The sequence below is a fragment of the Euprymna scolopes genome, chromosome 17, assembly GCF_053919585.1.
Source record: "Euprymna scolopes isolate OS-2025 chromosome 17, ASM5391958v1, whole genome shotgun sequence".
NCBI lineage: Eukaryota > Metazoa > Mollusca > Cephalopoda > Sepiida > Sepiolidae > Euprymna > Euprymna scolopes.
In genome coordinates this window covers 2,476,652-2,489,223 of record NC_136498.1, presented here as the reverse complement: position 1 = coordinate 2,489,223, position 12,572 = coordinate 2,476,652, and the positions used below count along the sequence as shown (strand labels likewise).

Here is a 12,572-nt window from a genome sequence, read left to right as displayed (position 1 = left end):
TTTTTTCTAATTCCCGATTCTGATTAATCATTGCAACACTTCTGTATACGAACAGAAAGTGCTAATCCAACAAACTCTACCGAAAACATAAACTCCTTGGTGGAGGTAAATATCCAAGTGTAAAATGAGATATACGTCTTTTAGTTATTCGACATTTCTTGCACTAAAATAATCATGTACACTTAAAATGTGCACGATCACAAGCAATATCTTGAGAGAAAAGAGAGAGAGAGAGAGAGAGAGAGAGAGAGAATTTTAGAAAGAACTAAAAACAACCATTTTTATAAAGAAATTTTGTTTTTATTTTAAAAAAAATTATCAAACTAAAATGATATAAATTTATGTTAAAAAAAAAATCATTAAATCAAATTATCAAAATAATTTGTCATTTGGGATTGCTTTACCAGCAGGAGTTACAACGGTTCTTAAAGTAACCGGCCATCTTTGGGTAGTTGTAGAATCGGTTGTAGAGACCCATCATTCTGGGGTAGTTGCTGAACATGTTGGGGTAGGAATTGTACATCATCTCCATGCAACAGTAGAACATCATGTCGCACCACATCATCTGGAAGGAGAGAGAAAGGGAAATATGGTTAACTATGTTAAATATGCATACTCTTGACTAATCTGACAAAAAGCAAAATCCCACCCCTTCACTGTTGAGGTCTCAAGATATCGGAAAGCCTAACAGTTTCATCCCTTAGACTGCTAACATGCAAAAGTTTAAATGTAATGCGAACAAACATCTTACTGCTCAACTCCCTACAGTCTCCTGTTAGATACAATCCCAAATAGTAGCCGCTTATGTTTCAAATGCCAATATGAATTGTTTGGAGTGAAAAAAATTATCTGTACAGTATCAAAGTGCCACTCACCTTAGGTGAGTTGAATCAGCCTCCTCTGAAGGAAGTTTCTTGGGAATAACACATTCACTACTGCTTGAATATTCCCATGAGTAAAGAAGACGACATTTTACAATTCTTGCAGGGAGGTGTCGACGTCTTCCTACATACAGCGCCTGGTATTCCTAAATGGTCACCCATCTGGTACTGACCAGTCTTAACGTTGCTTGGCTTTTCTGATCTAACAAGAACTGGTGTGTCAAATAAACATTGTATAAACTCTGTGTGTGTGCGCATATAGTTGTATATATTTGTACACACAGGATAACTAGAAAACCAATTAACCGATTATTAGAAATTTTGACACACAGCTGCTAGACATAAATGTAGACAATGAGAACTATGCAAATCGAAAATTAAGCATTTTTTAGAATTATAAATTGACTTGAATAAGTCTGGGAACTTATTTAAGGCACCTTGTATATATATATATATATATATATATATATATATATATATATATATATATTACGAATTACCATTAGCGTATGAGCGATGCTCTTTGTGTAAACAAATCGAGCAGAGGTAGTTCGGACGATGTCAAAACATCGTTAAACTCATGACTCATGCAGCAGCCGCCAATAGCGTAAAGGTTAGGAGCCTTGACTGTCGTACAAATGGTCGGGTTTCAATCCTGGTTTGAGGTAGTTGCCTGTCTAGCTGCACTGATGAGCTGTGAAACAGCGAAACAGTACTGTATGTGGATGACTGTATATATATATAATGTCCTGATGTCATATTGATTACATATTTGTTGAAGTTTTTTAGACAAGCCCTTCATACTCGTATATGGAACACAAACTTATTTATTGTTCGACAAAATACTCAAATAAGATATATTGAAGTTTCCTTTATCTGCAGAATTTCAAAGAAATGCTTTTTTTCTCATCCAAGGAAAGATATTAGCAAATGAATATTATAGTGTAGCTATGAATTGGCTGGTACTGGCATTAATTGAAACAGTATTACATAAAATAAATAAATAAATAGTCATAAATGCAAAAAGAAACAAAACTTTTTTGTACAAATAGTTTATAAAATGGGGAAAAATTGAAAAAAAATAAAAGGATAAATTAAAAGTCAAAGATTAAAAAACCAGATTGAAAAATATGGTCAAGTATTATCAATAGAAAATAATAATAGGAGACAATGTTCCCATAAGAAGAATCCGGAATTGTGCTGTTGACACAGACTCAAATTTTAATCCAAAATGTGTGTAGTAATTCAAAATCTTTGTGATAATTCACATGTAATCCGGGTTTGTAGAAAAATTCGTTTACAAGCAGTCAATGAATAAAGATTCGGTAAAAATGGTTTTAATGGAAAAACAAAGTTTCAAAAGAACAACGGAAATAACAAAATAAGATAATAATAAGAAAATTAAAGCAAATTTCTTTCCCTTTAGCCCCTAAAAATAATTGTAACTGCCAAAAAAAAAAAGAGTGAATGCCCTCTTGGTAGCAACTGCATACATAAGAATGTTGTGTATTCTTATACCATAATTGAGATATCTACTAAAGATCCCCAAAAAAGCATCTCAAATCATTCACACCATCTAATTCCCAGTCAATCAATTATCTTCGACTCAACCCTTTTGGCTTCACAATCTACTCTACCAGGTAACAGCATTAGCAACAGGTATAGCAATAGCTTTTCACTTAACAATTTCCAAAATAGCAATGCCGGTAACCCACTTGGAAATTTCAAAATATCTTATTTGAGTATCCTGCCGAACAATAAATTCATGTAAAATATATTTTTAAAATCTTTAATTTTTATTTTTATTCTTATATATGTATATATATATGTGTGTGTGTGTGTGTGTGTGTGTGTGTGTGTGTGTGTGTGTGTGCATTTGGATTCTTAATCCGGCAGAGGGATGTGATGCATGTAGTGCGTTGGGGTAGGGATAAGTTAGTGCTAAATTCATGCTTGCATGCCTTCTCACTTCCAGCTAACATCGCTGGCTAACCTCATGGTGAAAAGGGAGCAGCTATACATAAGTCTTCCTTGCCATTACATAGCCTCTCCATCATCAAGACTCCTATAGTGCCTCCACATTGGCCACACACGGTAACTGGGTGCCTTGCAGCCCCAGACTAAACTTGTAGGAGATCTCAGAGTAGTAGTAGGGGACCCCAGAGGTAGTGCATTATGGCCCACCGATGTGTGTATACCAACCCCTACTCCACTGTCTTGTGGGTGCCCTTGGTTGAGCGAAGACTAGGGGAACTAACCCCAAAATAAAGCACCACTGCCTTGTGGGCTTTATCACAGCAAAAGGCTAAGAGATGGAAACTCTGACTTCAAATCCTACTGCTGCCTTGCAGTTTTCCTTAAAAGGCTATGGAACCTTACTCAGAAAGAAAAGGCATAGTAGCGGACACGATAGGACGACTGTTTACCTCACTGAGATTACTTTTGGCCAGAAGCTGCGGCCTCCTCTGCTGCCAGTCGTCGCAGTTTCGCTCCACTGGACATGAGCATTGGAGGTTCAGAGGGGGTCTATCTGATGTGCAACAGATACTGCACTTAAGTGCAGTATCTGTTGCACAAGCAAGTTTGGAGCCAAGGTGGAAAGTCCTGTGGGATAAAGCACTGAGGCCCCAACTAGTCATCGTCAAGACTGACGGACTGCATGATGATGATGATGATGATATATATATCGTTAGTTATCATTCCAAAAACAGAAGATGCATTAATTCCAGACTCATAGTATTTTATTCATATGCTGATGAAGTAAGTCTTACACGTTTTTTGTTGAATAGCAGAAGTTCACCAAACAACTCATCAGAAACAGATGTGTTTTTATCGAAAAAAAAAAAAAATAAATAAAATAAGAGTTGATGATGTTTTCTTTCTTGGAAAAAGAAAATTATGGTGAAGGTAAGTGTTGATAAAAATGGAAATCTTTTAAAGTTCGTAAAATCATAAGAATAAAAAATAAACTTTTATCTATTATAGGCGCACTTTTTAAAATACAATTAAATTCAAAGCCCACAAGATGACGTTTTCATAGTTCCATATTTGATATACATATATATATATATATATATATATATATATATATATATATAATTTTATAACCGTTTTATCTGTTTAGTAACACATGTTTCCGCTACCGAATCGTCAGACTTGGACAGAAGTGGTAATAATCATTTCTGTCCAAATCTGACGAAGTTACTGGAGCGTTGATACAATTCGGTAGTGCAAACATGTGTAAATAAATAGATAAAACGGTAATAAAATAAATATATATATATATATTTGCTCTGCAATAGTATTGAGCACCTTCTTCAAGTTTTCACTATTTACCAGTTCTGCTATATATATATATATATATATATATATATATATATATATATATATATATATATATATATATATATATATATATATGTGTGTGTGTGTGTGTGTGTGTGCGTGTGTGTGCGTGCGCACACATAGATATATATACATATATATATATATATATATATATATATGTTTACGTGCCTGAGTTTAGATGATTATCTATGAAATAGATATAAGCTGATACTAACCTGTTCTCCCATGAACCATTGGTTTCCACCATTGCGCATGCACAGAGTCCTCTCCATGAAGGGCATGATCCTATTGAAGGTATTCATGTATCTCCAGTACATGTAGTTCTGAAATCACACATGGACACATATTCAACATTATGTTCGATGAAAATTGCATCAGGTCAACCATTTGCAGAATTACGTGAAATCGAATCAAAAGAATTAAAAGGAAAACATGAGACTTACATCGTAATTGCTGCACGTGCTCTCACCACCGAATCCCCAGTCGTTCATGTTGTACTGTGGAAAAGAAAGAAAGTTTATAATCGCTTTTAATTATGATTGACGAGAGGAGCACGGTTAATTCAAGAAGTTTTGTATTTTCTGTTGAACATAGAAATCTTTTTGTTGAACTCACGAATCTTCCTGTCGAACTCAGGAATCTTTTTGTCGAACCCGAAAATCTGCATGGAATTTCGAATGGAACCCTTTATTTAATCCATTAGAGCAACATGCTCTCGATCTGTCAGCAATGACTAGGTAGAACTCCTAAGTAATTCATCATTGTACTTTTATAATTAAAGGAATAGAGACAATGTTCCCATCTAGAAAAACATTATAGCAACACAAGCACAGACGTTGTATATAAATTCAATATGGTCACAATACTGGTAGCATGTTTTGCAGATATTATCAGGCGATTTTATTCAATATCGTAAATTCCTATGAGATTTCCGAAGAAGAGACTGAAAATGTTTCTTACATTAGCTTCATAATACCAGTCGCACCATCAATATTTATCTTTTCATTACATACTTTTAACATTGACCCATTATGCCATTATGCCATACCATGCATAAATACTGGACGCTCCCTTACACTGTCATTTTTAAACTACAGGTAATTTGATTAGCTGCTCAGACCTAAACTGGATTGCTGGAATGTATTTTTTTATAACAATGCTTCAGCTCATAAACACATTTTCTTATATAAAAAGATACTATATTTTTCCACTTGTATCATTTAATACTCACATTATTTACGTACTGAACGAAACGAATAACAAACACTAATCAAAACTCAATATTTGTCAGCTTTCTTCAACGATAGTGAACTGATCGGTTATTCGGGAATACATTCTCAAAAAAGAAAAAAAAACAAAAACACTAAACAAGCGTTCTACACGGATTAGAGTTTTTCTTTGTATTATTCTCCATCTGCTTCGTTGTCGCTGGTTGACGTAACTGCGTTTTAGATGTAAGGGATATTTTTTATTTTGAATAAACTAATACTGGGGAAAACGTGGAGGATTTCTATTTTAAGTAGAATACTTCTTGAAAAAACACAAAATAATTATTACATTTTGTACAAAAGTAATATTTTAGCGGGTTTACAAAGGATATGTGCGTCGAGGGGGGCACAATTGCAACGAGTTCATCAGAGAACATTCCATCAAAATACTTGTAAAACACGCACAGATATGCAACATTGTGGTGATGGAACAGGGGTTGGAGCTTAGTTGACAAAGTGGGACCTATTAGATTGAAGACTCTTCTTTGGACCCTGTCCAAAGGGAGAGGCTAGTGGTAGATGCACCATCTTATATATGGCAACACTATTTCATGCATAAGCGAATGGTGGCCTTGTAGAGGTAAAGGATACTCTCAGGGGTTAGGGTTAGGGTTAGGGTTACATTTAAACTTCTGCATACTAGTACAGCCAGGAAAGAAGGTAGCAGGAAAGGAATTCCAAAGTTTAGCTGTTCGAAGAAACTATTAGAATAGAAAGCATTCTGGCATTTAATGACCTCAACAGTGAAGGGGTGAGATTTTGTTGCTAAGCAGGGTTGTCGGGAATATGTACGTCGAGGGTGCACAAGTGCCACGAATTCATCAGAGCACATTTCATTAAAGTATTTGTAAAACTCAGAAATGCAACATTGCAGTGATGGGACAGGGGTTAGAGGTTACTTGACAAAGTGGGATATGTTAGATTGGAAACTTTTTGGGGGATCCTACCCAAAAGAAAGAGGCTAGTGGTAGATGCACCATCTTATATATGGCAACACTATTTCATGCATAAGCGAATGGTGGCCTTGTAGAGGTAAAGGATACTCTCAGGTGTGAGAAGTCTTCTCGCTCGATAGATTGCTATTTATTTGTAATCGTTAAAAGAACAGTCAAAATCCGTAGACAGCGAACGTGCGCCCAAGGATGTAATTTTATGCATAAAATGTGTATCCTAACAAATCATTTCCTTACCTTTTTTCTCAATAGTTTTCTTTTTATTTCGCATTGAAAAATTCGATTTCAGATGTTTATTAAAAAATACGGCGACTTACCCTGAAGTTTCCGTTCTTCCAATGATAGTACCTCATGTAATCGTGCATGATTTCATAGAAGCAATCGCTGATGTAGTCGCACCTCATCATGTCCATCGGATTATTGGGATAGAAATCTATAAATATCAAAATGTGAATATTTTCGTCAAATAATAATGTGATAAACATGAAAACCACATTTTAAAAAATTTTAGAAATTTATTTGAAAATATTTGCTGCGTGAGAAAGAAGAATATTTTTTTTGGAATCGTGAAATCGTGAAAATATATTTAAATCTGTAAATATGAGGCAGTGAATATAAGTTGTACGTGCGAATAGACAGTTGTTTCTGGTTTTAAAATGATGAACTCAACTCCATTAATTTGTTTTAAAGAAATGCACGCCGTTAGGTCTGATAACCTCTTTTTTATTCAACTCTTTTTTGGTGAAAGCGAATATTACAACATTACTTGCTTTTTATATCTTGCAAAAACAGATATTATATGACCAGTATGCGGATCACGCGGGCCTAGCCTGAACAAATTGCTGGCGTCAAGTTGGTGCATGAGTGTCAAAGGTTAAGGTGTAGTATCTGTTTTGCAGATGCTGCACTTCAAATTCTTGTTCTCTGTCAGTGGAGAAGTCCTTCACTGAGACAATTTTTAATTTTTGTTCCTTTTCTCCACGTTAAAAAATGACCCTGGTGTCTAACTCTGCCCCGTGGGGAGGCGTTGTAAATAAGAACTCAATGACATGGTTTCAACCCGACAAGCGAGTGCAGAGTTCACGCCACACCCCACAAACCCAATATATAAGGAAGGGACACACGTGAGGTTTTAGTCAGAACGAGAGTCAGAGTTAGAGAGCAAGAGGCAAGCTCCGAGATTCAGAACGAGAGCATTTTGCAGTCAGGATGAGGATACAGAAAATAAGAAAGAGATCTGAATTGATGCAGAAATGCTGATGTCCTCGCAAAAATGAAGAAAATCCTGAATAAAGGCTATCTGTAAATAATAATAAACAAGTCATGTTTTAGGAACTTGCACGATTTGATTTCCAGATTGAAGTGCAACCGTTGTGAGGAGCACCACCCGAAAAAGGAGAAAAGGTAGTGTCTTAAGATCTCCTTACAGACTGTATGTATATGACACACACACACACACACATGACTGTATACAGACATTTGCACACACAAAAACAGACGATCAACGGCCATGTTATAATTATATACACACCATACAAATTATATAACCCCGGTACGCAACAATGAGGCAGGAATGAAGAAAAAGATATGAAATGTTTGTATCAGCCAATCAGAAGCTGGGAAAATATATGCTATCACAATGTTACAAGAAAGTCGTTTCAGTTTATTCTGATCTGATTATTTAAAACAATTTTAAACCTAAACAATGGCATGTTGCAACTTGGAACATAAGAGATCAGGTCTAACAAGGGGACTGTGGGGATTTAAGCAGCAAGATGTCTATTCACATTACATTTAAACTTCTACATGTAAGTACAGTCAGGGAAGCAGATGACAGGGAGGGAATTCCAAAGTCTAGCTGTTCGAAGGAAGAAACTGTTGCGAGTAGAAGGCTTTTCGACATTTAAGGACTTCAACAGTAAAAGGATAAAATTTGGCTGCTTAACAGGTTAGGCGAGGGGGCACAAGTGTGATGAGTTCATCAGAGCACATTTGATTAAAATAGTTGTAAAACATATAGACATGCAACATTGCGGTGACGAGATAGAAGTTGGGGCTTAACCGACAGTGTGGGACCTGTTAGATTTGAGACAACTTTTTGGACCCTGTCTAAGAGTGAGAGATTAGTGGCAAACATACCAGCTCAGATGTGGCAACAATATTTCATGCATGGGTGAATTGCAGCGTTATAAAGATATAGGATGCTTTCTAGTGTATGTAATTTTCTAGCACGGTAGAGGGAGCCCAAGTTCTTTGCAGCAGTCTTAGCAATGTCCTCAATGTATTTGTTTCAATTCCTGTTGCCTGTGAATATTAGGTCGAGGAGTTTGAAAGATGAACTCTCAAGTAAGATGTTATTTGCCATGAGAAGTGTTGTTTGAGAAGGATTGTGATAATTGTTAAAGGATTGAATTAAGATATAAGAACATTTATGTGTAGCCAAAATATCGTCTGCACTCGACCCAGTTGCAATGGTAACATTGAAACGGTCCAAAGCCTCTTATCTTGCATGCCAACCAAGTTGTTGTGGCAGCATCAGGTTTGTTGAATTGTTACTCTCTTGTAGAGCGAAGTGATGGAAGAACACATGTGCAGAATGCAAATCACTGCTACTGTGATGCTTTTCGAGCAAATACAAAATGTATAGTTATATAAGGTACTTACTGAATTCACGTGCCATGTACCTGCAAATGGCCATTGTCTCGGGCATCATATAGCCATTATCCATCTGCAGACATGGCAGGTAGTTGCAAGGGAAATCTGGAAAAGAGAAAACAAAAATGAATATAACTATATTCGACTAACATGTCTGTTTGCAATCTTCACCATCATATTGACAGTTATATTACATAGTATATATAATATATAAAATAAAGTTAGTCGGATTTATCTAGTTAAGTGTAAATAGCAACGTATTTCACCAAGAAGTAACTGTTAGATATTAACCGAGCAATGCCGAAGGATGTGTTGGTCAATGATAATTATGGTCGTTATTAATATTTATAAAAATAGAATGTCAGAAAGAATGTAATTATAGTGAAATAAATATTTACAGATAAAATTATATTAAAATGTTTTCAAAAATGTCAGGACACAAACAATAATTTAAAAATAGGTTGACTTCTACAGTCTGACGTTTTCTTACATAGAGGTCACTTAAGATGACGTGGACTTTAGGTTGAGCTTGAAAGACACGTATCATTATTTTAGTTGGGAGGCGGAGAGAGCAGACCAAATCGGTGGTCAAGGAGGGAAGAAAGACGACCCACGGATGGTGATGGCTCCAAGTAGGTGAAAGCGTCGAATGAAAGCTGCATATCTGGATATGCAGCTTTGCAATGGGGCAAACATCCGACATAAAGCTGTTGTAAATACCACCGGGACTTCGAGTTATACGAATCTTCATTTGCAGCTTTTCCGTCAAATAAAGACCAAATATGAACCAGATATGTTTCTCCAATATAAAACCCAAGAGACTTTTATTTGTCCATTTCTGTTGTAAATGTTACAAGTCCGTTGTTAAACTGTATCTGTTAATATATTAACACTGTTTTAATTGTTATACACGCATCAATTCAACGGACAATAGAAAAATAGATAAGACAGTCACAACGCGAGACGGCCATAGACGAACACACGTATATACACACGTCATATAAATGACTATGACACGTATATACATACATTCATTAGAAGAACATTTTATATGACTAAACGATACACGAATTTAGACACGTGTATATGTATATATATATATATATATGTATATATATATATATATATATATATATATATATATATATATATATATATATATAAGACACACGTACATAATATGTACTCCCCAGTATACAACATAGCGAAAACTTTAGATATAAGTAATTATTGTATGCCTTTCGTAATCTTAACTAATCAATACAATTCGTCGATAAATCAATTTTGAATAGAACAGTTTGTAATTCTGACACATCGTTAAAATACGGCAAGGTTTTAGGACAGTAACAGACTTAAATAAATAAACGAACATTTTCTCAAAGGATGACTCCCCACACGCTAAGATTAATACCAACAAAATGCGAAAAAAAAAACTAGCTCTGGAGAAGGTAGTTTATATATTGTATACAAAAAACAAAAAAACAAAACAAAACAAAAAACATAAAATCAGTAACATGAAAAAAAGTCAACATAATACCAATAATTGTAGGAGCACTAGGAACAATCTCAAAGAACTTGGAAAAAAGATGAGAAATCGAAATTAAGATAGAAAACAATTCCTTACCATTCCTGCAACGATCCCAGTCGGAGAATTCGTATCTCTTGTCCATGTATTTGATGCCGGCCATATGGAACATCATACGCATGCACTCAGCACGGCCGCGGCCATTGAAGTAATGGAGGGTATAGTTAGGCATGGTGGAGTGGTTTTAGACTTGCAAACTACCGACGAGAGAACGAGCTGTTATGGTTCGAGTGACTGTAAGTCTTCTCTGACGAATGAGAAACAAATTTGACTGCGTATTTATACTCTCAGGTTAATTAAATTGTTAGCGCTAATGAACAGGTACGCTTTTATCTGTTCAAGGACGTCTATTCAATATTCCCCACTTGATGAAACTTAATTCCGTTCTGACCTTCCGAACTCGAAGAGTACAAATTCTTCCAAATAATTATAGCCTGGCTTTTATTTCAATGCAATTTATCTTTAACCCTTCCTGGACTGGATATTCACAATTATCTAGACGACCAATGGGGTTCATATTCTTTTGAGTTAAATACATACATAATTGTTGAAACTCGGGATCGCGCGTTTGTTTTTCAGGACTTTTGTGATGGAACTTTATGCTCTTTTTGTATATATTGTAAAAACTTCCTTACATGTGTGTAAGAAATAAATATATATATATATAAAAAAAATATATATATACATTTCTGAAGTAAACAAGTCAACATAAGAAAGTAAATGTTTAAAAAGGCAAACATGTTATTGATTTTGATTCTCTTGTAAACAAAGCAACTTACATGTCAATCAAATTTGAAGAATAATCTAACCTTCAAAGACACAACATTTTTGAATTGCACCAAAACAAATAAGAAATGAAGTAGAAACATGGAAGCCCACATATATATTTTTTTGCTATAATTTCAGAGCTGATGACGCTTGATTACCAGCAGCAACACAGTAGTTTATACAAATGACCAAGCCAGCTGAGCAATGCGACGTCACCGCAGAGTTAAAAAGGACACGCGTAACAAGAGAAGCACGTATTCGAGACGTGTTTGAGATACAGATGACACGAGAGAGCAGGAAAGGACGTATTCAAGACACAAGTGTTTGGAGAAGGAGAATTCAAGACATGTTCACGACACGTGGATCGCATCAGAGCCAAGACAAAAAGTCACACACGGCTGGAAAAGGAGAAATGAACTGTTTAAATATTTAGAAAAAAATGCGTCGTTGGAAATACCAAATATTAAAGCTTTTGTTAAAAAAGAATGTGAGTCAAGTTTTTTCCTTTCTATACGTTCCTTGCGACAAAGTCTACAACGTGTTGGGCTCGTTTAAATGTTAACGACACCATTAAAAATAAAAGGTGTACAGTGATACAATAAAAATTTGTAATAGAAGGTATTATTCACACAAGCGACTGTGTCTCTGGTTGGCCTGTGAGATGACGAGGTACAGGAGGAAAAAGAAGAAAAACTTAATTTTGTAGATGGGTTCTTTGTATGCGTGTGTGATTTGCATGTGAGGGAATAATGTCGATGAAAGGAAAGAATTGGAGAGAATAGTCAGTTGAGTTGCAGTCAATAAAGAGTATGAATGTTCAGAGTTGGTGTCGTGAATTACTGTTAATGTTAAGAGTATTATGTACCGCTACAAAGTTACCATTATTATGTACCGCTACAAAGGGTATTATGTACCGCAACAAAGTTACCATTATTATGTACCGCTACAAAGGGTATTATGTACCGCTACAAAGTTACCATTATTAAGTACCGCTACAAAGGGTATTATGTACCGCTACAAAGTTACCATTATTATGTACCGCTACAAAGGGTATTATGTACCGCTACAAAGTTACCATTATTAAGTACCGCTACAAAGGGTATTATGTACCGCT

The 12,572-nt window shown here is 35.4% G+C and overlaps 1 protein-coding gene across 1 annotated transcript; it reads right to left on the bottom strand.

Annotated features, from left to right (window-relative positions):
- Nucleotides 1–294: 294 nt before the first annotated feature.
- Nucleotides 295–12,299, bottom strand: LOC145297069 (S-crystallin SL20-1-like). Its single transcript, XM_080143297.1, has 6 exons — nt 10,730–12,299; nt 9,115–9,210; nt 6,768–6,883; nt 4,673–4,726; nt 4,445–4,552; nt 295–565 (listed from the first exon to the last, which is right to left on the bottom strand). The coding sequence occupies exons 1-6, from the start codon at nt 10,860–10,862 to the stop codon at nt 401–403; spliced, it is 672 nt and encodes a 223-aa protein (XP_079999423.1). The 5' UTR covers nt 10,863–12,299; the 3' UTR covers nt 295–400.
- Between the last annotated feature and the right edge of the window lie 273 nt (nt 12,300–12,572).